This window comes from Podarcis muralis, chromosome 3 (genome assembly GCF_964188315.1).
Source record: "Podarcis muralis chromosome 3, rPodMur119.hap1.1, whole genome shotgun sequence".
Classification (NCBI taxonomy): Eukaryota; Metazoa; Chordata; class Lepidosauria; order Squamata; family Lacertidae; genus Podarcis; species Podarcis muralis.
In genome coordinates, this window is record NC_135657.1 from 22021084 (window position 1) to 22049016 (window position 27933).

Genomic DNA, 27933 nt, shown 5'->3' on the forward strand with positions numbered 1-27933 from the left:
TACGCCGGCTCCCTCGGCCAATAAAGCGAGATGAGCGTTGCAACCCCAGAGTCGGCCACGACTGGACCTAATGGTCAGGGGTCCCTTTACCTTTACCTATTGGGATCATTAGTAGAAATCAGCAGTTTGGATTTCATCCTGAGACCCTTGCACGTATCTGAACCTTTTGGTTCCGATTTCTATTTTAGTGGTTCCTGGTGGCTAGTTTGAAAAGTCCTTTTTACAGGACATTTGTTTCTCCTCCTGCATAATAGCAACAATTCCCCCCCCCCCCAAGTATACTTTAACAAGGGGCCTGGATTAGAATGTAAGTCAGTACAGCATTCAACAAACTTGCATTTAAAAGTGTTGAACTTTTTACTTCAGGATCCTCAGCAACTGCAGTTGTTGTTTCAAGTAGCGATGCAGCTCAGCACAAGTACCAAGCCTTACGACTGTGTAACAGCTTCCTATTTGCTGAACTTCTTAATACACCAGAAAGGCCTGCTGAAGACCTGCTTAAACAATCATCTACCTCTGAACACATTCCAGCCGGATGAGGATAAGTCTAGTGATCCAGTGGAGGAGAACACTTTGGCTGGTCAGTATTGAGCAGAAGCGGAAGTTTTGTTCTCCCCAAAAGAAATCTGTACATCTTTGAATGCTTTTATTGTGACCATAGAAGACAGAGAAAGAGAAAGAAAGAAAAAAGTAATATCTTTTGAACTGGAAGTGCCCTAATATGGCTGTTTTCAAACCCTGATAAATGGTTCCCAGCATAATTGAAAGCTTGTCACTAGGTGAGATCAGTTTGTTTACATGCACAGGAGCTGCATTCAGTGTTAGCTTTGCACTAGCAGAAAGCAGTTATGCTCATGCAAGGTAAATCATGACCAATTTTTGGCTAGTTTCAGTGTCTAATATTAACATAGTCTTTCAAGGCACGTAGTAGAACTACTATTGGTATCAATGGTATGTCATACCCTTTTAAAGGGACGTGGGTGGCGCTGTGGTCTAAACCGCTGAGGCTCTTGGGCTTGCCGATTGGAAGATCAGTGGTTCGAATCCCGTTGCTCTGTCCCAGCTTCTGCCAACCTAGCAGTTCGAAAGCACACAAGTGCAAGTAGATAAATAGGTACTGCTATGGCGGGAAGGTAAACGGCATTTCCGTGCACTCTGGTTTCCATCACGGTGTCTCATTGTGCCAAAAGTGATTTAGTCATGCTGGCCGCATGACCTGGAAAGCTGTCTGTGGACAAATGCCAGCTCTCTTGGCCTGAAAGCGAGATGAGCGCCACACCCCACGGTCGCCTTGGACTGGACTTAACCGTCCAGGGGCCCTTTACATTTTATCCTGTTATCTTATTGATCACGTTCATTACCTTTTTGAAAATATCTTTAATGAATCAATTCCATTCCCACAGTGATTAAGACGTTGCATGCTCCTTGCCTCAAAATTATATCTGCCCTGCTCTTATGTCCTAACAGACAAAATGTTGCTCTTTAGTGTTGGCTATAGGAAAAACCTTCAAAATTATGTATTCCAGAGCAAATCTTGTGGAAGCCTGTGGTAAAGGTTGCATTGTGGCCCTCAAATGAGTGTGTGTGTGTGTGTGTGTGTGTGTGTGTGTGTGTGTTCAGTCCCCCTTCCTGTTCTTCTGTTTTCATGACCAACTTTTAAATTCAGAGGTGGCTCTCTCATGGCATCTAGTCTTCAACTGTCTGTTTATTATTAAAGAATTTGATTTTGTACAGAATACCATGACTATCACTTTGATTCCCCCCCCCTGTGTTTGTACTAATATATAGTTGTCAGAAGCTTGATGGTGAACCTTGAAGGAGAAATACGGCAAGCAGACAAGTCTTTACTTCAAGCGGCTACTTCATTTCCAATGTATGGCCGTGTACATTGCATAACAGCAGCTCTGCATCAGTTACCATTAAAGTGAGTAATATTGCCCCTGTGTGGTTATTAGGTTAGGGATTAAATAGCTTGTGTAGGAAGTATAAGGTGGGGTGTACCAGCCCCAACCTCTATTGTCTGTGTACCTGCCAGCTCTAGCTTGGGGCTGGATGGGGGTTTTAACCATGTTCTGCTAAAGGCACTTAGATATCTCTCTGCAATCAGGAACATGGCAGGATCCTACCCCCTGCATCCCCCTAAAAGGTGAACTTCTGATCTTTGTGTGTTTAGTGTGGAGGTGGGAAGGGGGAAAAAATAGTTATAAAAAGGAGAATTCCTGGATGCCAAGATCAAAGTTTAGGGCAAGTACTCTTTGGTGAGAGAACCTCTGCAGTGGTACCTCGGGTTAAGAACTTAATTCATTCTGGAGGTCTCTTCTTAACCTGAAACTGTTCTTAACCTGAAGCACCACTTTAGCTAATGGGGCCTCCTGCTGCCGCCGCGCCGCCGCTGCACGATTTCTGTTCTCACTCTGAAGCAAAGTTCTTAACCCGAGGTAATATTTCTGGGTTAGCGGAGTTTGTAACCTGAAGCGTATGTAGCCTGAAGCATATGTAACCCGAGGTACCACTGTAATCACAAAATATGCAGCAAAGTATGGAAATATAGGCCATTAGACCTTTTAAAATATGCCCTTGTGGATTCCAAAACTTCCCTATTCTGCTAGTATAGAAAAAGTAACCATGTTTACTTACAGACTCTCCAAAGGTCAGATTTATGTGCTTTTCCATACAGCATTCAGAAAACGTTGCACGGGCAGTAAAACTTGACTTAGTTACAGTGGCAAAAGTTCCTAAATTATTGGTATAGGAGCTCAAAAGTGGCTTGTATGAGCCATGCAGTCTGAGCTGCAGCAACTAGCTCAGACCTCTTTATGCACTGAGCTTCTCTAGTAGACTGGAAAGCAACAGTAGGCTTGATCACCCATTTCCTCCCAAGGTAAGGGAAGTGGACATAGCTAAGCCTGTCAGGACAGCTTGCTTTATGGTATGCATCAGTTAGTCTTTTGCATGTTGGTTATAGGAGGCTGGTTATCCCATAGTCTGAAGGGGGTTTCTAACTGCATTCCGCAGAGCGTGCTTAGAAGCCTCCCCACAATCAGAAATTTTCGGAAGGCTATTCTAAGCTGCAGTATGGATTGTATGATTATAGTAAGGAAATAGGAAGTATTAAAAATTATCATAAAGTTAATGTTGTTATTTTGTCACAATGAAATGTTTACTTTGAATTCCTTGATTTTCTCTTCTTACAGTAATTTGACCCTGATTCCTGAATGGAAAGAGGTGGTGGCAAAGCTTATTCTGATGTCTTATGAGCTTTCTGCTGTAGTGTCTCCAGTAGTTCAGAGTTCATCACCAGAAGGTCTTATTCCAATGGATACTGACTTGGGTAACCCATGAATATTTCTAAAAATCATGGCATCTCTTGGTGCAGTAGTTTTATGTAGCTTGTTCTTTACCAAAACTGTCTTCAGCCTTCTTGCTGGTTCCCGTTATTATCTCTCATTAGTGGGGTTCACTGTGCCGTTTGGTTGTTCAGGACATAGAAGTGAAAACATCTCCTGAAGATAGGTCCACTCAGTGTTGTGGAAATATTGATGAATCAACTGTTGTTTGGAAAGTGTTCGTTTTTAAGCCAACTTTCTCTGTTCTCCATAGACAGTTCAGAGCGCTTGCAGTTGATTCTGCGTGAGATACAGCCACGTGATACGAACGATTATTTCAGCGAAACAAAATTGTTCCAAGAGCGCTGCAGGCTAGACTGTACCAGTGAGGGAGCGGAAAACATTTGCACTGAAATTAGAGGTAATTTCAGGTGAACTCTTTGTGTGTGTGTGTGTGTGTGTGTGTGTGTGTGTGTGTACACATGCAAGGGAGAATGGTGGTGGTTGAGGTTAAGCATCTTTTTCGTGTCCCCACCTTTCTTTATGAACCAAAGAGGCTTAAAGATGGCCTCTGTTAGAAAAGCCCCTGCCCGCTGGATTAACTCTACTATTTTCGTCTGTTTTGGGAAATCCTTTTAAAAGTTGCTTTTCACATCAAAACCACTGGGTGGGGTAGTTGAATTTCACACACTTATAAATGGCCTCCGTTGGGACTTTCATTTCAAAACAAGTAAAATGCTGGGAATGTTGAGGTAAAAATCCATCTATGCCATATGAAGTTAATTTTTTTAAATTCTTTCCCCTCCCTTTAATTCCTACAGTTTCATATTCATGCATGTAGTTTTTAATAGCAATAATGTAGATGGATTGGTTGAAAAAGGGATTGTTTCTCCTTTTTAAAAGTCTTTTAACTGAATATCTGCATTTTTAATACTTTGGGCCAACACATCTTCTGTAGCCAATCTTATTTGTGTGTCCCATTGGTGAGGTCTGACTTTACATCATATTTTATATATATATTTATAAAAAATTATATACTGCTCCATTATAGAAAACCTCAAAGTGATTATGACATATTTTTGCTGATGTAGCAGTGATCTCTTCAGCTGCCACAAAAAACACACAGTGGTGTCCTGTCTATGTTAAACTTATTCCCAATTGTTTCATTGCCCTGGTCCACTGAGAGGAAATCACAGGTGAAAACAGGTGTGTATATGTTTTTTTAGATCTTGCCCTGCACATGGAAAAGGATGTTGCAGGAAACAGATAAGTCTCTGTATCTAGTACCAGGGTTTTTTGTGTGTGTGTTATGCTAAACAGACAGTAGAACTGGGACGATGCTGATCACCTGTTCAGAGAGGGGACTGGCTTCAGGAAGCCAAGGAGATCTCTAATGTGATGCCTGGGAGCCTAATCAACTGTTTGGCAAGAGAAGCTGAAGGCGTTCTGAGCAAGGACATGTCTCCTGCTTTCATTGTCTGAGATCCTACACCATAGAGTCACAGAATGGTAGAATTGGAAAGGACCCTAAGGATCATCTATTCCAGTGCCCTGCAGTGCAGGAATATGCAGCTGCCCCATATGGGGATCGAACCTGTGACCTTGGCGTTATTATTCATGACTTCTCTCGCTGTACTGACTTAGAACCTATAATAATAATAATTTATTATTTATACCCCGCCCATCTGGCTGAGTTTCCCCAGCCACTCTGGGCAGCTCTCAATCGAGTGTTAAAAACAATACAGCATTAAATATTAAAAACTTCCCTAAACAGGGCTGCCTTCAGATGTCTTTTAAAAATAGGATAACTGCTTATTTCCTTGACATCTGAGGGGAGGGCATTCCACAGGGCGGGCGCCACTACCGAGAAGGTCCTCTGTCTGGTTCCCTGTAACCTCACTTCTCGCATTGTAAAAATATTCCTTTAAAAAATAAATAACGTTGAAATATTTTTAAAAAAATGTAATCCGTCATTTTAAATCAGTGGTATACTGAAATTGTGTGTCAAAATTTACTGCTAAATTTGTATGTCTCGGTTGCCTTGCTGGAACAGAAGTCTTTAGCTGTCGCTACATACATCCATTATACTTATTTGTTTAAGATGAAGAACAGCAGACATGTGACGTAACGGCTCAGATGGTGCTGGTTTGTTGCTGGCGAAGTATGAAGGAAATATCATTACTTTTAGGCAAGTTGTGTCAGCTTCTGCCTTTACAGGCACTTCCCAATTGTCCGGATGCACTGATAACAGTACAGCAGGTAAGACTGTTTAATATTCTATGGTTTGAAATCTTCTGTCCTTGGAACTGTATATGAAGTATTGGAACGAATTACTGTTGGCCTTTTGTCTATCACATCTTTTTTTAAAAAAAATCTGTCTTGCTGTTTTCCAAATAATGCTGACATTTTATGGACAGACACTTGGGTGGGGGGGGGGGGAGAAAGGTGTTGGCTAGATGTTAACAGCAGCTGTGCTTACTTAAAATTTCAGATTCTTTTAATTGGCTCACTACTCTATAATTTGGCATCGAGAAGTAGCTCAAAGGATTGTTTTAAGAGACAAAAATATTCAGGGAAGATTCGTGACTGCTTATACCAGGGAGGAATTTTGAATAAAACAGCGCTTTAGCACTGCAAATTGTTTACTGATTTTCCATTTAGGTACATTTAATTACTGTTTACACTGATTACCAGTTACGATACAGTATTCTCATAGGTTAGAAAGGGCACTTTCAAGTGTAATCTGAAGTTGCTATTCAGGCCATCCATACTTGGGGAGCCTTCCATTTATTTAATGGAGGGGGTTAGTCATATATCTATCCATTAAAGATTGAGAATTCGTTTAACTGGCTTCAGCTTCACTTCCACTTATATGTTTCTCATTTGGCAAACGGCAAGGTGAGAGCCGATGAAATTGCCATTTTAGTATAGCTTTTATGGTCTGTAATTTTCGACAGCAAACACATTGATGGATTGAGGGTATCGTGTTCCCCACAGGCTGGATGACAGAATTATGCCCATTCAGGACTGCTTTTCTAACGCCCCCCTTCCCTTTTTTTAAAACCTCACGGAGGCTAGCACACCATCTGGGACTGTTCAAGAGAACGGACTACAGTGTTTACAAGAAATTAGCTTACCACAAGTATTTCATTTGGAAATATTTTGGATTTATTAGATTTCTGGGTTTAATTGATGACCTTTTCCCTTTCCCATATGGTTTCAACCAGACCAGTTTCCATCTTGGCAGTCTGATATACACAACATGCTTTCCTCCTCTTCTGTCAGCCTTTCTCAGGAGGCTGGAGGTGGGGGGAACTGAGAGGTCAAATCCTGCCCCTGCAAAGGCAATGCCATTGTCTGAAACTTCAACCAGCTACTTGAAAGGGTACTGGTGACAAACTTCTTAGAGTATCCCTTGCTTTTTGGCTATCCTATGCGCAGGGAAGTAGTGCTAATATTTTTATTTGCATGTTGTCTCCAGCAGATGTTTTCATCTGTCTGAGAGCTGTGTTTGGACCTCTTACAAGGCCCAGGGAGTGTGGAGTCATCAACAATGTACCTCCACCATCGGAATGGTTCCCCACTCCTGACTTATGGCATGATCCGGATCACGCTTGCCCTCCTTGTGTTTACACATTGTGGAAAGATGGCACGGGTGTGAGCTAACGGCTAACCAGCCCTCTAAAGTATAAAAAGCAGCCTTTAACAACTAATGCATGCAAGCAATGCTAAGAGTTGCTGTCAGGAGAAACAGTGCAGTTGATTTACCTAAGTAAACTCGGGAGCAGACCATAGGTTTCAATGGGGCTATGTAAACAATTGCATTGGCTCTGTCTGCGATACCATTCTTCTTAGCCTTTCAAAAGTACTTGTTTGTAAAATCCTTGCAGTTTTCTTAAGAAAATCCAAACCGTTTTTCTAGGTGAAAGAGATTGGGGAGTATTTCAAGCATCACCTTCTGAAGTCAAGGCACAGAGGGGCGTTTGAGCTGGCGTACGCCGGTTTTGTAAAGCTCACTGAAGTACTCTCAAGGTAAACTGCACCAAAAGTCACTTTCTTCTGTAGCATTCAAGCTTTCGTGCAGGCGGGATGTCACTTACGTGGATATGAACTTGCTTTTTCATGGAGTTTACCATAGTTTTAGCTCCTCCCTGCACACCCAAATATCATATTACCTAACCAAGACCTCAATGTTTCCTTGGCTCTCTGTTCCTCGATATACCTGCTTTCTGGTAACTAAAACCAAAGCAGGTAGTCTTGCAGTACTTCCAAAATATGCTGAAAGGAAGAATGTGTTTCTCTTAATTCACGTTGGGAAACCTGTGGCCGCCAGATGTTGGACTCCACCTACTCCCAATCATTTGCCGTGTTGTCTGAGGCTTATGGAAGTTGGGATCCAACAGTTTCAGAGGACCACAGGTTCCCCATTCCACGCTCTGAGGTAATTTCATAAATGTGAAGCAGCCGTCCCTGCTTCAACATCTCCCTTGCTCTGCCTACAGCATATCTTACTTATTAAACCTTTCCACAAAAATACTCAAAAGACAGCTTACCAAAAAATGTGCAGGCCGTATAATACAAGAGCCACTAACTTTTAGCTTTCCAGATGTTTCTGAACTACAGCTTTTATTGTCCTTGACTATTGGTCATGTGGGCAGTTGCGTGATTTAAATGCAGAAGGATGTTCTGGTGAGTGGCGAACCCACTCCTCAAGAAGTTTCTCTCTTCAGCTTCTTCCCCACACCCCAAAGCTGTTTTTCGTTCACTTCTGGTATTGGATTATAAATGGAAGAAAAATGATACCTGATGTCAGGAGACGGACTACAGGGAGTAAAGCAATGGCACTGAACATCCTTTGTCTGTGCCATTTTCCTAAGCCTGACAAATGTTTATGTTCAGGTTACTTCAGAAAAAAACAAAACTGCTGTCCAGCCTATTAAATGCTGAGATTTTGAGGAAATGTGGAATAAATTCTCTTCCCCACCCCCTTCTCCTTTTGAAAATGAGTAATACATTTACAGCTTTCAGAAAAAAGAAAAAAGTTTTGCTTGGAAATTCTCGCTGCTTTTCATTGGCTGATGTATAAATCTGATAATTTATAAAGGTATACAAAGGCCGATTTACACCCGCTATGATGAATCGTATTTTTCCATTTCATTTTAATTAGTTCTCCCACATAAGAACTAAGCAAAGTCAACTTCATTTGGGTGCAGTCCACGCTGTCAGGGCTGAGCCATTGGCCACTGTCGGAAGGGAGTGAGGAGTTGGGCTGGGGAATCAGAGGCAAGGAGCTAGCCAGGAATCGGAGCCAAAGAACATAGAAGCACACCAGAGCCAGGAAAACTGTTGTTGCTCGGGCAAAGTCCCATCTCAAACAGGAAGCCTTCTATAGTGCTTCCTGTCTTGTGGGACCTAGTGGAGAACTTGGATGGGTACGGTCAGCCCAGAATCTGAGAACTCTTCAGAGCTGTACGTCCATTGCTCCAGTGATCACCTGAGGCAGTTGCACTCATAGCCTAGGGTTTTTTGCCTGTTAGCCATAGCATGTATTAACTCTTGTACGCCTCGTGTTGACATTATAATGACTACATCAGGGGAATAATTTCCTGGGTTGCTTTTATCTTAATAATAATAATAACAATTTATTATTTATACCCCGCCCATCTGGCTGGGTTTCCCCAGCCACTCTGGGCGGCTCCCAACAGAATATTAAAAACACGATAAAACATCAAACATTTAAAACTTCCCTAAACAGGGGAATGTCTTCTAAAAGTCAGATAGTTGTTTATTTCCTTGACACCTGATGGGAGGGCATTCCACAGGTCGGGCGCCACTACCGAGAAGGTCCTCTGCCTGGTTCCCCGTAACCTCACTACTCGCAGTGAGGGAGCCAGCAGAAGGTCCTTGGCGCTGGACCTCAGTGTCAGGCAGAACGATGGGGGTGGAGATGCTCCTTCACGTATACTGGGCTGAGGCCGTTTAGGGCTTTAAACAGGCATAGGCAAACTCCGGCCCTCCAGATGTTTGGGACTACAGTTCCCATCATCCCTGACCACTGGTCCTGTTAGCTAGGGATGATGGGAATTGTAGTCCCAAACATTTGGAGGGCCGGAGTTTGCCTATGCTTACCTTTAAATCTTGAGATAGGAAACATGATTCACTAGTTTTTAAACCACCAGTCACACTGTGAACAAATGCTTCATTGGACATTAAAAGGCGTTGTGGGATTTCTATATACAATGCTGGTCTCTTGCAGCAACTAAGATTTTATGAGCTAGTGTTTCAGATTTCATCCCCTCTATGAGTTAAATAGGTGGTGAACATCTGTCCATCAGTTTCACATGCGCACCCCCCCTCAATATTGGAATAATACTATGGATAATACTGGTAACTTATGTGGTTGTGGCCAGAGAGAAGATGCAAAAATGGCTGAGTGCGGAACACTTAACTACTGTTACTAGCAAAAATTGAGGCGACCTACCATAGAGGCCTTCTAGAAGAAAATACTGTTTGGGTTGTATCCGACTGAGCCATGTTCATAGACCCACTGAAATAAATAGGATTGATCCTATCCATTGATCTCAGTGGGTTATGACTAAAGTTGGATGCAATCCTTAATTTTCTTCAATTATTATTGTGTTATTTGTAAAGATAACACATGAGGAAACTTGTTGCCTGTGACTGAATTTATGTCTGAAATAATATCCCATTGAGAAGCCTACCAGTTTTGCTCATTGATGAATAACATTGTGCATTCTGTTTTATGCTGTATGCCGACAGATAAAGCGCCGTTTTAATTACATTGCAAAATTAAGTTATCTTTAGCACATTGTTGGGGGTTTTTTTTGGGGGGGGGAGTGTACAGCTGTGTGGCAAAAGGTGCAGATTATGTGGGACGTTTATTGTATTCTCTGAAAATGCCTGGAGTCGCTTCTCCGCCTGCACAGGAGATTGTTTAAACTGGCAAGAGGAAAAGTAAATCAGAGAAAACCACAAAAGCCATTTGCTGAATTAGAACCAGAGCAACTTACACATTGGCGAGCTGTGTGATGTTTTAATTAGAGGTTTTGGAGATTAAGTATGATAAAATTAGTCGCTTGTTCCATCTGATAGAGATCAGGAGTCAGCATGGGCAAAGACATGCTTGAGTTAGTGACTGTCATTGCAATGTTCAAAAGCTCTTTCCCCTCACTTGCCACTTGCTTCTCATGGAAACAACTTTTCAGCCTTCCCAGAGGGCTGTGCTATTGCCAAGTCAAAGGGAGTAGCCTCTTCCATTTTCAAAGTCAACAGTTCTTACTTGTTTTTACTACTTCGGGACTACCAGAGTTTTGCTTGCACAAAAATGTGGGAGCTGTAGTGGGTGACCTGAAAGGATTGTATTACTTCTGGCATCATCAAAGCAGCACAACGTTGTGGTGCTAAGGATTTGTCAGATTGCATTTCTGTATATTTTTCCTCTTTCTGCTAGTCCCAGCAGGAGGGAGCTTCATGTTTGTTCAGAGATAAGCCCAACAACTTTTGCTTTCAGCTACGTGGTTTTTGTTGTTTAGTCGTTTAGTCGTGTCCGACTCTTCGTGACCCCATGCACCAGAGCACACCAGGCACCTCTGTCCTCCTTGCCTCCCGCAGTTTGGTCAAACTCATACTGGTAGCTTCGAGAACACTGTCCAACCATCTCGTCCTCTGTCGTCCCCTTCTCCTTGAGCCCTCAATCTTTCCCAACATCAGGGTCTTTTCCAGGGAGTCTTCTCTTCTCATGAGGTGGCCAAAGTCTTGGAGTCTCAGCTTCAGGATCTGTCCTTCCAGTGACCACTCAGGGCTGATTTCCTTCAGAATGGATAGGTTTGATCTTCTTGCAGTCCATGGGACTCTCAAGTGTCTCCTCCAGCACCATAATTCAAAAGCATAGCTTGGCTATATTTTTGTATTGCTTCCTTGGTGAATTCCAGACAAGGCCTAGAGCTGGTTTGCATGCCAGGCTAACCCAGCCATGGGATAATCATGAACATACCCCCCCACTGCTTTTATACAGCTTCCTCCCTCCCCTGCAGATGCCGTTTGTGGCATGAGCAAGTCCTAGAATGGCTTGCTGTGTGAACCAGAATCATGGTTTGTTTCAAATGAGTGGTAAGCCAGTAACAAACTAAGATCAGTGAACAATCAATTGATGTACGTTACAAGATTTTTGAGTTCATATATCTGTGCGCGTGTGTGTCTTGGTGAAGAGAGAGATTAATAATAATAATAATAATAATAATAATTTATTATTTATACCCCGCCCATCTGGCTGGGCTTCCCCAGCCACTCTGGGCAGCTTTCAACCAAATATTAAAATACAGTAATGCATCAAACATTAAAAGCTTCCCTAAACAGTGCTGCCTTCAGATGTCTTCTAAAAGTCTGGTAGTTGTTGTTCTCTTTGACATCTGGTGGGAGGGCGTTCCACAGGGTGGGTGCCACTACCAAGAAGGCCCTCTGCCTGGTTCCCTGTAACTTGCCTTCTCACAGTGAGGGAACCGCCAGAAAGCCCTCGGCGCTAGACCGAGGAAATATTATGAAAAAGAAATGGCTATCATTCAAGGCACCCCAGGGTGCCATGGCACACTGGTTGAAAACCACTGGGCTAAACCTTGTTTGGCTGTGCTTGAACGTCATGCTGGTTTGTAATGTTTCTGTATATTTTCTGTTATGCTTACGGCACACATGCAGTAGGCTACTTAATTTATTGACCCAGGATGCATGCACGGCAGCTTACAAAAGAATAATAAAATAGTTAAAATATAAAGAACACATGAAGCAAAGCTAGTTTAAATGGCAACAGATAAAAACAAATCCAAAAAAGCAGCTTAAAAGCAAAAGTCACAAACCCAAAGGGCACTGCAAGAAAGAAGGCTTCAGTAAGCGTCTGAATGGTGAAGGAGAAGGGGAGCAACAGATCTCAGTGGAGAGGATATTTCCACCATCTCTGTGCCACCACCAAAAAGGCCCTGTCATGGAGGGGAGGGAGAAGAACAGGGTGACATGCAGTTCTAGGATAGATCTCTGTACAGAAATTTTGCCTATAGCACTATCTGAATATGAAATTCACTATTATAGCGCTTTTAGTATCCACAAATTTAATTTAAAAACTTTAGATGTTGACGTCTTCCTAAGTTGTTGCATCATGAACGTGTCTTTAAAAGTTTAAATACTTATCCCAAACTCCATACTAAAGCCAGATGCGTTGCAATTTTGTCTTACTCAGTTGCTTAAAATCTCGTAACAGGTATATCAGTATTGTAGTTCCAGAACATGGTATTTCTATATCACTCACAGTTTATTGCTCTTCATAATATTAAGGAACCTCCCTACCCCAGTCCCAATATATACCATAGACACAGGAACATATTTTCTTCACAATTCTGAAAAATACGCTAATATGGCTTTGCAAAGTCTCTTACAACTTGGAATATACACATGTGTAATAATCATGTCTTGCAATCAATTGGTGAGTGGACATTAATTTGGCTCAGATTGCAGTTTCGTTTGCCAGGGAAAACCTGGGAGAGGGCATGCAGGCTTTTAAAAATTAGAAAATCTTGTCGTTTTAAACAAGTGTCAATGAGGTGCGAGAACTGGCACTGCTGGAAAGGTTTACCTGCATGAGCTGAAATTGGACATGATTGATTTTGCTTTATGCACCTTTAATTAAAGATGTGCTGGCGCATGAATTTCAGTAAGACTTTCAGGATATAAGCAGATTCCTCTACTCCTTTCTTCTTCTCAAGTTTTAAGGTTTCCCCATGCATTCTTAGGTGGAAGAAGACGAAAGGACTAGATGAGGCAGTTTTTTAGTTGTATGTTTTACATAATTAACAGTTGGTAAAATGAGTTGAGATTACGAGCTTGGAAGAAAATTAGGGTTGCATTCAACTCTGTCAAACTCAGAACAGACTCATTGAAATCAGAATACTTAAGTTGTTGTTAATTTTGCTGTCTGGTCTTTGACCGCAATAAAGATTGATTGATTGATTGAATACTTAAGTCCATTAATTTAAGTAGGTCTCTTTTGCTCACAGTTTGGCCAGATACAATCCTTAGTGTATAAATATAGGACAATCAGTATATAATAGTGTAAAGATGTAATAGATGGAAGATGTAGGGGATGACCTGTGCTTCTCAGGGGATGAGAAGACTGTGAGATAGGAAGAATGAGACCCTTTTATGTGCTGCTCTTATTAGCATTCATATAACATCTGAAGCCACATACTTTAATCTCTTGCGGAGCTAAGCAGCGTATCTGCTTAGCCTGTTTTTGAACAGTTTGCATCTTCTGCGACTAGCCTTAATTTATTGAGCTGTTTCCTTAATGTCATCGGCACTGCATTTTGGAAAGTATGTGAAATGGGTAAATACTTCAGTTTGACCAGCTGGCTGAACTATATTTTGGGCTGCGCATGGCATCCAGGTAGAATTTGAGGTTTTGCTCCTTTCCTGGAGGCTATTCCTCTAGTTTTGGCAGAAATATTTCTTTTTAAGACTGCGGTGCAGAAAGGCTTTATAGGTTATGCCAAATGGTGTAACAGCAGAGGAAAAATACTTCACGGTAAGAGGACACTTCTGACACCACAATAAAGCACCGTTATAGCTCAGCCTCGCATGCAGAAGGTCCCAGGTTAAATCCTGGGTGTCTCCAGGCAAGGCTGGGAAAAGCTGGTGTCTGAAACCCTGTAGAGGCTCTGCCAGCTGGTATAGACCAGACCAGGCATCCCCAACCTTCGGCTCTCCAGATGTTTGGGACTACAATTCCCATCATCCCTGACCACTGGTCCTGTTAGCTAGGGATCATGGGAGTTGTAGGGCAAAACATCTGGAGGGCTGCAGGTTGGGGATGCCTGGACCAGACTAATGATTAGGCAGTTTGGTTTGCATCCTAAAGTCCTCTTGGGAGAAATTGACATGAGCCAGTTGTTGTTGTTTAGTCATTTAGTTGTGTCCAACTCTTCGTGACCCCATGGACCAGAGCACACCAGGCACTCCTGTCTTCCACTGCCTCCCACAGTTTGGTCAAACTCATGCTGGTAGCTTCAAGAACACTATCCAACCATCTCCTCCTCTGTCGTCCCCTTCTCCTTGTGCCCTCAATCTTTCCCAACATCAGGATCTTTTCCAGGGAGTCTTCTCTTCTCATGAGGTGGCCAAAGTATTGGAGTCTCAGCTTCACGATCTGTCCTTCCAGTGAGCACTCAGGGCTAATTTCCTTAAAAATGGATAGGTTTGATCTTCTTGCAGTCCATGGGACTCTCAAGAGTCTCCTCCAGCACCTAATTCAAAAGCATCCATTCTTAGACAAAAGCCAGAGCTTTTCCAAAAAAGGAGATTTCACTGATACCTTAAGATCATTAAGTGTTATGTATCCTGATCGCCGTGTTTTCAGTTGTAGCCTTTCATTTGTTTTCATGCTCTTGTTTGCCTTGCAGGTGCGACGATGAAAGCCTGCACGGGCTGCCAGAGCGGTGGCTGTGCAATGTACTGGAAGAAATCAAATCTAGCGATCCTTCTTCTAAACTATGTGCCACTAGACGCAGTGCTGGGATTCCATTCTATATACAGGTACCTAAGATACCCTTCTAATCTTAAAACAATTGCAGTTTCTTCATTGGATCTGCTGTAAGAGCTGCAGGATGGTCTTGAATATTAAAATGTGCATGGGTTGTCTTTGGTTCTTCTTCACACACACACACAAATTTAATTACAATTGTGTCTAAACAGTACATTAGTCTCTACACACCTGTCTTACTTTCATTGAACCTATGTCAGCCCAGATATAAGCAGAGGAAGAAATTCCAAGCACATCTACAATATGAAATATCATGGGCTCCATTTGGGATTGTACAGAACAAAACAAAGAGCAGAATCTGGAATGTAGCACAGGGCAGTTGGCTGACATTTCCTGAAAATAGGTTACTTTTTTGCTTCAGGGATAGCTTTATTATTATTTTTTTGGCTACAACTAAAGATCTGAATGAGCTTCAGCTTGAAGAAATATGATTCACCCAATAACACTGCTACTTTTTGGGAAGTGAGCAGCAACCTTGAAAGTCAGGCTATAAATATAGACCTTTTAAATACCTAAGATGAAAATGACAAGAGTATATGTGTACAGAAGTACAAACCTTCCTCATTCCTTGTATAGCTTCAAAACCGGGTTGCAAGTGCTTGTTAAAATTAATCAAATACTTATTGACTCTCTCCAGTTGCATAATCCAAAACAGATAATGTATTATGAATGAAACTAACAGAATTAAGACAAGTGAGAGGTTCTTTCTTAATGGTAACCTTTTTTAAAAAAAGTTTTCCTGAGGTTTTTGCTTCTCCAGCTTGTTCCTAGAGCTGCCAGTTTCATTTCTAGAAAAATTGCCTCTTTAATGAGTCGCAATTTTGTTTTGATTTAAACATTGAAAGTCCCTTTGCCACTTCCTGGGACTTGAGGCTGAGGTCTGATGCTCCTCATCATTTGTGCTAGATAGGTGTGTGTAATGTGTGTGTGTGTGTGTGTGTGTGTGTGTATTTGGAATCTTGAGGCAACTGGGTCAGTTCTATTTGCAAAAGTTTAGTGAGGGAGTTGTGCTTTGTCTTTATTTCTTCTTTTTTTCGTTCTAGGCTCTGCTAGCTTCAGAACCGAAGAAGGGTAAAACACGCTTGTTAAAAATGACAATGAAAGAGTTGATTTCTTTAGTTTCACCTTCAAGTACTCCACCAAGCACAATCCCTCAGGTAATATCTACCTTGCATCACAATGCAAAGTCAGTAAATTTATCCGTTGTTTGTTTAGGACAGAGATGGGGGCAATCGGGCCCTCCAGATACTGTTGTACTTCAACTCCCATCTTCCTTAACCATTGGCTATACAGTGGTACCTCTAGATGCGAATGGGATCTGTTCTGGAGCCCCATTCACATCTAGAAGCAAATGTAACCAGCGATGGCATGTCTGCATGCACGCGTGTCACTTTTCGCCACTTCTGCACATGCGCGTGACGTCATTTTGAGCATACATACGTGCAAGCGGCGAAACCTGGAAGTAACGCGCGGAGCGCAACTTGAACGCGCTCATCCCGAAGCACATTCAACCCGAGGTATGACTGTACTGGGTGGCAGTGATGGGAGTTGGGAGTCCAACAGCATCCAAAGGACCACAGGTTCCCTATCAGTGGTTTAGGAAACTGTACACTGTTGTCTAGCCCCTGCGACCCTCCTTTGGATTCATGCCAAAGGAAGAACAGTTGTACCTCAAAAGTTGAACAGAACCCGTTCTGGAAGTCCGTTCGACTTCCAAAGTGCGGCTTCTGATTGGCTGCAGGAAGCTCCTGCAGCCAATCGGAAGCTGCAGAAGCCCCATTGGACATCCAGCTTCCGAAAGGATGTTCAAAAACTGGAACACTCCCGGTTTTCGATAGTTCGGGAGCCGAAACGTCTGACTCCCAAGGCGTTTGGGAGCCGAGGTTTGACTGTATTAACTCCAGGAATTCATTGCCACAATAAGTTTTATTTATATCTCTTGAAATGTTTTTAACCTGCCTTTCATCCCAAAGCAGTCCTAGGACAGGGTACAGTAAAACAATCTAAAACCAAAGTGCCACCAAAAATATCATAAAACAAAAGGAGGTAAAAACTTTACAAGGACAGAAAAATATTGAAACCGGTACACTCAGTTACAGAATTGGTACGTGGCCCTTCAAAGGCTTGAGAAGAAAAAGCTTCAGTTTAGGATGAAGCTGATTTTTATTTTAAAGTATTTTGTAAACCACTTAATGTTTCAGAAATCTCTTCAGCATACAATAATGTGAAAAAGGAAGAGCTGCTTAAAGACCATTATGGATACGAGAACTAATCCTTAATTTATTAATTTATGCTGAAAAGTAAGAAAAGATTTCAAGTATTGAGGTGTAGAATTCTAGAATAATTTCCCACAGTGTACAGAATAGACCACTGACCTAATTTCAGTGGCCTTCCCAGTGTCTTGTGGGGAGATACATGCCAAAACAAAAATAAGCCACCTTTCTGTGATAATTCACTCCCAGCGGGCTTCTTGCTTCAAATGTGGGTCCAGGATATTGGATTTGTATATCCTTCAACAGGAGCACACATACTAAATATAACTTTAATGTAGATTAAATTGGTATTTTATTGCGGTGATGTGTGGGGTGCAGTCACAGTTTACTGGGAACAGGCTGGGTGAGATTTGTTTCCTGGCTTGTTTTCTTTATCTTTTACCAAGCTGTTTATTCCTGAAATTTCCCAGGCATGCAGTTATCAACGTGGCCCCCGACTCTTAAGTCAAAACAGGCTACTGATCAGGGCTTGCTCGCTTTTCAGAGTTACAGTTTTGAAGTTAAAGTACATAATTTTGAGGTTATTCCGATAACTAAGTAGCCTGTATTGACTTCCCTCCCTACCAGGTCCATGCTTTAAATATCTTGAGGGCTTTATTCAAGGACACCCGCTTAGGAGAAAACATCATTCCTTACGTGGCAGATGGAATGCGAGCGGCAATATTAGGTTTTACGTCTTCTGTCTGGGCAGTAAGTTGATCCTTTACGTTTAGTATATTAAGTTTGAAAGCCACATGTTAATGGTGGTAACCAGGGCATTGATTGTGTTTCTCAATAACACTACAATGCCTGATTAGATTTTTATGAATTCTTTTTATAGAGTTATATGGAATGTATGCCAAGTGGGCAGCGTGCGGGAAAGGCTATAAAACAGCCTACAGAAACATTGAATTTTGGCTCTTGGTATTCCTTTTTATTTGGTTTTTATTTAGTTTCCTGCAATGAAGGCAAAGCACTGCATGCACCTTCTGACATGGAAAGCTGCTTCTACTTGGTTGATTAATATTAAAAACTCAGTAACTTTTTAACACACACACACACATATAGAGAGAGAGTGCCAGTTGGAGGTGATAATGAAGTCTCTGGTGGCATGCTTGGTCTAGAATGAATGCTTTAAGTTTAAGTTATTAACATGGGCTGCATCCCAAACTTGGGTCTCTAGCTGTTTTTTGACTGCAATTCCCATAATCCCTGTCCTGCTAGCTAGGGATGATGGGAGTTGTAGTCCAACAACATCTGGAAACCCATGTTTGGGAATCCCTGACCTAACTTCTACTCTGTTATTGTTCATTAATTTCAGTGGGTCTAAAAGTAGAACAATGTTTCCGTGGGTATGGTCAGTTCAAATGTAATGCCGCAAGATCAGTCCCCCCTCCCAAGTAATACAGTTTAAGCACCTTAGTAACCAGTCCCTAAATAACATCATGTCTTAGTTTTTGGGTAATGCTGTGCCAAACCATGATTTAGGGAGAACATGTGAGTAAGCAGGTTCTCTTAGAGGAGACCGCTCCTCCTTCTCTAGTCCAGCTGGAATTTCTGCTGGCCTTTGAGCCATGTTTTGGCTTATCATGTCTTCTGAATCTGGGCTTATGATTTGTCTAACTCAGTGGTTCCCACCATTTTTTTGGCCATGCCCCACCTAAGCATCTCTAAAATCCTGTTGCCGCCCCGCCCCCCGTGACATATAAATCTTGTTATTCAAAAAGTGAACTCCTATTCATGTGGAGGAAGAAGAAGAAGAGTTTGGATTTGATATCCCGCTTTATCACTACCCGAAGGAGTCTCAAAGCGGCTAACATTCTCCTTTCTCTTCCTCCCCCACAACAAACACTCTGTGAGGTGAGTGAGGCTGAGAGACTTCCGAGAAGTGTGACTGGCCCAAGGTCACCCAGCAGCTGCATGTGGAGGAGCAGGGAAGCGAACCTGGTTCACCAGATTACAAGTCAACTGCTCTTAACCACACTGACTGTGTGGAAGCCTAAAAGGCCATTAACTTGGTCTAAACAAGCTTCCAAAGAACATGGCACCCATGAAAGAGAAAAATAAAAGAACAAAAGGACAGGTGAAGTACTGAGGAAGAAATCACTAATAAATTGTTAATAGTAATAATGATAATATGAAGTGATATGAAAAAATAGCAAATAGTTCCAAAACATATAATAGAGAACTGAAATGCATAAATATAAAATAATTTTAATGGAAGCTTTTATGTAATACTTTGATCATTTTAATTACTATACAATAAAATAAAAATTCAGAATACCATTTGAGCTCACCTCAAGATAAAAAAAGGTGTATGTCACAATATACTGTACATGAGACCCCTAGAACCATAAGAAATGCAAAAAAAATTACTGTTAATAACTCATTCTTGAATTGCCCCCCTTAAAAATCAAATTGCCCCCCTGTGGGGCTTGTGCCCAGTGTTGGGAACCACAGGTCTAATTCCAGTATAAATATAAGTATAAGTTGAAATTAACATTATGTTTTTAAAATGAAGCTCTTTTCCCTTATTTGGGCTTTTTCCCCATCAACTTTAACTTATGCATAACGAAAAGATATAGGAAAAATTGGGATGTCATTTAACACTTGCCTTTATGTTGCTTGATAGGTGAGAAATTCATCTACTCTTCTCTTTAGTACATTGATCACAAGAATATTTGGGGTTAAAAGAGGAAAGGATGAGAACTCAAAGAAAAACAGGTATGGTACATGGATGCTCTCCTTGTGAAACAGGGTTGGGGAACCTGCAGCCATCCAGATGTTGTTGGAATCCAACTCGTATAATCCCTAGTCAGAGGTAATGGGAGTTGTAGTCCAATATTATTGGGGGGGGGGGCACACTGCTATAAAATATTCTATGACCAAAAAGAAACTTGAGAAATGTCCCTTATTTTTGATGAATTTATATGAAATTTATTGTTATCTGTTACCAATAATTAAACTGTGTTAAAAAAAATATTACAATAGTGAGAACATGATGCTCTTAATCTCAGAGTCGTGGGTTTGAGCCCCACATTGGGCAAAAGATTGCTGCATTGCAGGGGGTTGGACTAAAGTCCATGATTGTTAATTTGGGTGTAAAATGGCGCTCTCGGCTAACGTTTGCAGTTATTTTACTATTCCCGACCTGCTAAGCTGTTGCTTTTTCTTTTCTTAATTTCCCTCACAAAGTATACTTCAGACATTTGTGCTTGCTTCAACGTGGGGCTAATCTAGATTTAGCTGTATAACTTTTAAAACAGGGCCCTAAGCCTCCTTGCGCAGAAACCACCCCAGCTTTATTTGGTCTTGCTTCTTGGTAAGTATGCATAGGATTGCAGACCCCATTTCACAAATGCTACCTTTCCATTACAGTGGTACTTCAGGTTACATACGCTTCAGGTTACATACGCTTCAGGTTACAGACTCCGTTAACCCAGAAATAGTGCTTCAGGTTAAGAACTTTGTTTCAGGATGAGAACAGAAATCGAGCGGCGGCAGCGGGAGGCTCCATTAGCTAAAGTGATGCTTCAGGTTAATAACAGTTTCAGGTTAAGTATGGACCTCCAGAACGAATTAAGTACTTAACTTGAGGTACCACTGTATCTTAAAAGGATGTACAAAGCTCTAAGCATAAGAAGCAGGATTCATATATGTTTATAATAATTATATTATTTATTATTTATACCCTGCCCATCTGGCTGAGTTTCCCCAGCCACTCTGGGCGGCTTCCAATCGAGTGTTAAAAACAATACAGCATTAAATATTAAATATTAAAAACTCCCCTAAACTCCCCAAATGGAAGATATAGGTAGGTAGCTGTGTTGGTCTGCCGTAGTCGAAACAAAATTTAAAAAATCCTTCCAGTAGCACCTTAGAGACCAACTAAATTTGTTATTGGTATGAGCTTTCGTTGCGCATGCACACTGAAGAATCTGAAGAAGTATGTGAAGAAGTGTGCATGCACACGAAAGCTCATACCAATAATAAATTTAGTTAGTCTCTAAGGTGCTACTGGAAGGATTCCCCCCCCCCAATAAATGGAAGAGTACATATTGAGGGGGTTTACCCCCACAATTCATTGCCATGTGATTGTTCTATATGTATTTCCTGACGCCTTTAAATGCCTTGAACCCTTTCATAATTCGACTTTCGTGTATCTGGAGTCTCACTTCAGAAAAGGCGAAGGGCCTGGGTCTTTTCTCGTGAGCCTTTGCAGAATGGGCCAGGAATAAGTGAGCTGATTCTGAAAGTGAGAGAACTGTGGTGCGTCTGGTTTGTAGCCTGGGTGGTAGGTTGAATTCTTAAATGGATTCTGGACAGGAGTGGGTAGCAGGGCAGAAAGTGTCAACAAGGAGTTGTAGCAAAGCCAGAGTGAGGCAGAAGCAGACAGGAGCAAAGGGAAGCACAGGGCCTGAGAACAGCACATCCAAGGGCTGCAATGTAACTTTACAGTTACACACTTGTTTGGTCCAAATAGGCATTAGCCAGTAGTCTATATTGTAGGGATGGGCAGGAGGTTCACCTGTTTTCAATTAATAATATTCTTGATTGAGGGATGTACAACTCTGAAATGGCGCCAGCTGCAAGGGCAAAATGTTCACAATTTAAACCCACACATGATTGACTGATACTCATTTTCTGAATAATATATAAGCACAAATAGAATCTAATCTGGTGATTTTGCTATATGGGTATGTGTGAGCCCTTCAGGCTGCGTGCCTACACTAATTTAATTTTAAGAATGACTTTTGGGAACTAATCCTTTACAATGAAATTATAACAATAATCTCTGTTTGAGGAAACCTGCATTTTATATTTATTTGTTCTGGTTCAGCAGCTGAGACACTTTTGTAATAATAAAAAAACCGCTAGATGTCTCTCTTGATTCATGTTTTTTTTACTGCAGAATAATCACTGTGTACCTAGAGCAACGATATGTAATTCGCTTTCCTTCAGGCATCCTTTGTTTCCAATATGTACTTGTGTTTGGATTACAGTCAAGTACATTTTATGTAACTTTCTGGGTCGTTTTAAATGAGCCAACATTTTCAAACTGGGAAGCCTGAAGGTAGGAACTTTTCCATAAAAGTGGATCTTATTTCCACAGATGTTGTGTTGATCCACCTCCTGTACCTTTTCACTTAATAGGCAACCACAGATACGTTTTAAAATTAGGTTACATGGGCAGGTGTCATTGACATGAGTGGAAAGTCTGATCTCCCAGATTGTGCGATGATAGAGGAAGCCTCGTTAAATTAGATGCAGCTTGTGCCACAGGTTATTGAGGACCTAAGGTTCTAATTTCTATATCCAAGGCTGAACATTTAGAAGAGGATGTTGCAGCATGGTTTGACAGAAATGGGAGGCCAGGCAATTTTAAGAAAATTATTTTTCTTTCCTTACTTCTGCAAGAATCCATGGCAGTGGTACTGCATTTTACATTGAAGAAAAGAGTTTCCAAAGTCCCATCTTCCCAGCCAGTTGAAAATCTTCAGTTTACTCATGGGTTTGTTTAAAGTGTAAATGAATTACCCTTGCAAAAGATGCAGGAAGCTTGTACCACTTTAATATCCCCCCCCCCATCTTTCTCTTGTAGATATATTTAAAACAAGGGGTGGAAAACATATTTACACCCAAATGCCTTCCATTCCCGTCTGTCCTAAAGAAAGAAATAATATTCTCCTCTGGCTCGTTACTTCTGCCCTCCTTTTGGCTTTCTCAAACCTCTCAACCTTTTTGAACGTTATCTCTCCTCCACCCCTGCAGGTCAATCTTGACAGGTGGGCAGAACCACCCAGGTGCTTGGCAGGTGGGTTGTCCTACTGACAGGTCAAAGTTGGCCCAGGGGGTGGCAGGAAAACACTGCCCTATCAGGATCAAACTCCCTGCACATCAGGTGACTCAGTCTGGCTTTCTGCAAGCTTTGCCAAGCCACTTAATTCCCAGCAGAACTGTTACACAGTACTTTAACTACTTTTTTTTTATTTATTTCTCAAATGACATCGGAATTAGCATCCGGGTGGAATTTCCGGAAGTCGGCAAAAATGTCCGGGGAAACCCGGGCGTATGGCAATCCATGTCAGAAGTGTTGATTTTTTGATGAAATGCCCAAAAATAGCTCCAAAATTGTCTTTTCTTTTCCTTTTTAGATTTTGCAAAAAAAAAAATGCTCAACAACTTTTGTCCCCAGATTTTCACTTTTTGAAGTATGGCAACCCTACTTATATAGATGCAGTTCAAATCAGCAAGAAATGTGATTATTTCATTATTAGCATCCTTGTTCCTCATTACGTAGTGTAGGATTTGCTGTTAAACCCATAATGCCTAGAAAAGTTCGGCCTCTGCTGTGAGTAGCAGATTTTCCTGTCCATATCTTGTTGTTATATATGGACTCCAAGCAACAGTGGGGTTTCCTACTTCCCTTGTATTTATCATAGGGCCACTCCACACATTATATTTTTAGGTGTTGGATGTGACTAATAGCTGCTTGGAAACTTACTCCTTGCAGGTACAGAGAACAGATTTACTGTATACACTCAGTGTCAGTGAAAAATTTAGTGGAATGACTTTTTCAGGTAACAAGCTATTCTTTTGGACACCTGTATAAAGATCACTGCTGCTGTTGCTGTTACAGAATGAGGATGGAAAAAATGCCTGAACTATTGAACTTCAGTACCTATAATTTCCTGAAACACACTTATCTTCTGTTTACAGCTTTGAAGAATGAGTAATGATTCTTCCTTTTACTGGCATGTTGAGTGCAGATTTCTCTGAATTCCAATTAGTGCTTGAGTACTGATCAGAAAGACTATTCAGGAATTGATTTTGTTTTTTTCTTCCCCTCTTGCCAAAGGAGCTTCTCCAAAATGCCATCACTTATTCTGTAGTAGGATTCCTTTATTCAGAACTGCTGAATAAAGTGGGACCTCCCCTCGACAAACATGAATATTAATAATAGTCCAAGATTTTCTCCTTTTTCATGATGTGGTTAAAAAGGCAAACTCATATGAGCTACAGAATTCTGAAACAGGCTGTAGAGAAATTCATTCACAGTTGTATGTCTCTTGGATGATATTGATGAGACAGAAAGTACTTTGTGTGTGTGTAAGTGAATTTAGGGGATAAAATCATTCTTGCGCTGCTAATTATTGAATAGTGCAGCCTGCTGATGGAAGGCTTCAGTGGGAGAGCAGGTTCTCTGTGGAATTTTAAGGAAAGAAGTGGCAGTGTTGCAAAGGCTGACTTAGTGTAAATCAGATGCATTCAACTATGGTTGGAAAAGTTTGATAGGCGGGTTTTTTTAAAAAATAAAATAAAATCTGGTACCCACTATGAGACTTGGGACACGTTTGCAAGTGTTCAATCAGAGTTAAACTTATGAGTAAGGAACCTGTGCCCCTCCAAATGATGTTGGACTTCCAGCTCCCATCAGCCCCAGCCAACGTGAATAATGGTCAAGGTTGGTAGAAGTAGACCACCAACCTATGGGGGGTGCACACCCCTGTTTTGTTGTTGTTTAGTCGAGTCTGACTCTTTGTGACCCCATGGACCAGAGCATGCCAGGTACTCTCTCCATTCTTAAGGAAATCAGCCCTGAGTGCTCACTGGAAGGACAGACCCTGAAGCTGAGACTCCAATACTTTGGCCACCTCATGAGAAGAGAAGACTCCCTGGAAAAGACCCTGATGTTGGGAAAGATTGAGGGCACAAGGAGAAGGGGACGACAGAGGACGAGATGGTTGGATAGTGTTCTCGAAGCTACCAACATGAGTTTGACCAAACTGCGGTAGGCAGTGGAAGACAGGAGTTCCTGGCGTGCTCTGGTCCATGGGGTCACGAAGAGTCAGACACGACTAAACGACTAAACAACAACAAACAACAGGGAAATGCCTTGCAAGGAGTCAGATGATTGGTCTGTCTAGCTCAGAATTATTTGCACTAACTGTAGCCATGGTTCTGTCTTTCCCATCCCATTCTGGAATTGAACCTGAGAACTTTTTGCTTTTGAAACCATGTGCTGTACAAGTGAGCTAAATGCACCTGTGACACACAGAACTTATTCCTCGAGACCAGACTTTCTCCACCTTGGGTTCCCAGGTGTTGTTGGACTACAGTTCCCATCTTTCCTAGCTAGTGTGGCGGGTGGTCAGGGATGATGGGTGTTATTTATACCCCGCCCGTCTGGCTGGGTTTCCCCAGCCACTCTGGGCGGCTCCCAACAGAATGTTAAAAACACGATAAAACATTTGGCATTAAATGCTTCCCTAAAGAGGGTTGCCTTCAGATGTCTTCTAAAAGTTGATGGGAGGGTGTTCCACAGGGTGGGTTCCACTACCAAGAAGGCTCTCTTTCTGGTTCCCTGTAACCTCGCTTCTCGCAGTGAGGAAACTGCCAGAAGGCCCTCAGAGCTGGACCTCAGTGTCCAGGCTGGACGATGGGAGTAGAGATGCTCCTTCAGGTATGTCTTCCAGCTGCCCTATTAGCAGCAATGGAGCGACGTTACAATGGTACCTCAGGTTACATATGCTTCAGGTTACATACTCCGCTAACCCAGAAATAGTGCTTCAGGTTAAGAACTTTGCTTCAGGATGAGAACAGAAATTGTGCTCTGGCGGCGCGGCGGCAGCAGGAGGCCCCATTAGCTAAAGTGGTGCTTCAGGTTAAGAACAGTTTCAGGTTAAGAACGGACCTCCAGAACGAATTAAGTACTTAACCTGAGGTACTACTGTATATGAGGGACGCGGGTGGCACTGTGGGTACAACCTCAGTGCCTAGGACTTGCCGATCGCATGGTCGGCGGTTCGAATCCCCGCGGCGGGGTGAGCTCCCGTCTTTCGGTCCCAGCTCCTGCCCACCTAGCAGTTCGAAAGCACCCTTAAGTGCAAGTAGATAAATAGGGACCGCTTACTAGCGGGAAGGTAAACGGCGTTTCCGTGTGCTGCGCTGGCTCGCCAGAGCAGCTTCGTCACGCTGGCCACGTGACCCAGAAGTGTCTCCGGACAGCGCTAGCCCCCGGCCTCTTAAGTGAGATGGGCGCACAACCCTAGAGTCGGACACGACTGGCCCGTACGGGCAGGGGTACCTTTACCTTTACCTTACCACTGTATATAGTTTCCCTCATCTTGTGTTAGCTGTTCAGCAGGAAAAAAACCTCCATCTCCTCCCCCCCCCCCACCGCCACATTGCTCTTTACTGTGTTTTCCAGTTACATTTTTCCTTCTTTGCTGCCCACATATCAGTGGTACCTCGGGTCTCCTGTTTGTGCGGGGGGGGGGGGGGAGCTTCCTAGGTCTGGGCACGACTGCTGTTTGATCTGCTTGGGAGAGGAATGCAAGGTAGACTCCTGCATTACGTACACAAAGCAGGCATGCTGCAATTGTTCTAGGAGTCTTCATTCCTCCGTGTCAGTCGTGGGAGAAGGTTCTTTCAAAAGGCTAACGAGTGAATCATTTTGTGGTAGGGCTGTGGTAATCCTCCAAGGCAGTAATCAAAGGCAGTAAATGAGCTGAGATTAGTTTGGGATATCCTGGAAACTTCTTGAACAATAGGCAAATACAGTGTGAGTGTACAGTCACAAAGCTGATGTATGCTTAAATAACACCTTTGTGCTCCCCCCCCCTGCTAACGTAACACCTGTCAGTCTCTTTGCATTCACAAATGACTGCCTTGAGGTTTTTGGTTTTTTCAAAAAAAGTAAAATAAAATCCCTGCTTATCATCTGATGCACCCCCTCACATCACTGATTTCTTAAGAAGTGCTGGCTTCCCACAGTTGCTCTTCTCATGCCTAAATACACAAAGGTATCATAAATAGCAAACTAACAGGTACTGAGAGACTGAGGCATAAAAGAGATCAAAGCAAACAGACCATGCAGTCATTTCAAAATCTTGGCTGGCTGCTCTTGTAAATAAGAGTGCTTCTAAAGCAGAAAGCATTCAACTACTGTATTTATATAGGCCTTGACTGACAGTTCGGTTATTAACTCCGTAAAAACACAGGCAACGTAAACTAGTAGGAATGTTTGCTCTAGCAGTTTCTATCTGAAAGAAAATGAAAACCAAGGTATAATGGCTTGCTCTCTGTTTCCCTAAAGTATTTATTTTAGAACTATGCAGCATAAAAGAATGTTTTCCCAAGTCGGTGAACTTAAGCAATGTTGCTTGCTTTCTGATATTTAAGTATGTTGTTCCTTGCAAAACAAATGGTACATTTATCAATCTTTTTTGCATTCAGTAATGCTTAATTAGCCTTTTAGCTCCCTTTCTCTCATTGCCTTGCCTTTTAAAAAATAAATAAATATTAAATTGCTCTTGTGAACTTGCATAAAAAGAGAAAATAGAGGTATTAACTCTTGAAATGAAGATATATTTCACAGTTATGTTCAGCGGAATCCTAACTGGATTTTATCAGTGTAAGTATCATTGGATATAAAATTGCCTACTAGTCAACCGCCCCGATTTAAGCAGGATATCCTAGAATTACAGAAGTCATTCCAGCTTCTGATTGGCTCCTGGAATGTCTCACCTTTTGGTTGGTTGCTCTGGTGGGAGTCAGCTGACTCACGCCACAGCAGCTGAGCAAAGAATCAACGTTCTGATTTAGATACCCCAAATAATAATAATAATAATAATAATAATAATAATAATAATAATAATAATAATTTATTTATTTATTTATACCCCGCCCATCTGGCTGAGTTTCCCCAGCCACTCTGGGCGGCTCCCAATCAAATGTTAAAAACAGTACA

The 27933-nt window shown here is 42.0% G+C and overlaps 1 protein-coding gene across 7 annotated transcripts in view; it reads left to right on the forward strand.

Annotated features, from left to right (window-relative positions):
- THADA (THADA armadillo repeat containing) overlaps positions 1 to 27933 on the forward strand; it is a 152560-nt gene that overhangs the window by 23514 nt on the left and 101113 nt on the right. For 6 of the 7 annotated variants that reach the window (XR_013392139.1, XR_013392140.1, XM_077925539.1 and 3 more), the window contains exons 17-26: positions 367 to 580; positions 1789 to 1924; positions 3195 to 3331; positions 3601 to 3747; positions 5428 to 5585; positions 7249 to 7358; positions 14789 to 14921; positions 15972 to 16085; positions 17769 to 17891; positions 19813 to 19904. Coding sequence is in view for 5 of the 7 variants with exons in the window: in XM_077925539.1 (XP_077781665.1) it covers positions 367 to 580; positions 1789 to 1924; positions 3195 to 3331; positions 3601 to 3747; positions 5428 to 5585; positions 7249 to 7358; positions 14789 to 14921; positions 15972 to 16085; positions 17769 to 17891; positions 19813 to 19904 (1364 nt within the window). In the remaining 2 variants the exon portion in view is untranslated. The remainder of the gene's footprint in view (positions 1 to 366; positions 581 to 1788; positions 1925 to 3194; positions 3332 to 3600; positions 3748 to 5427; positions 5586 to 7248; positions 7359 to 14788; positions 14922 to 15971; positions 16086 to 17768; positions 17892 to 19812; positions 19905 to 27933) is intronic. The other variant, XM_077925538.1, reaches the window with a different exon arrangement.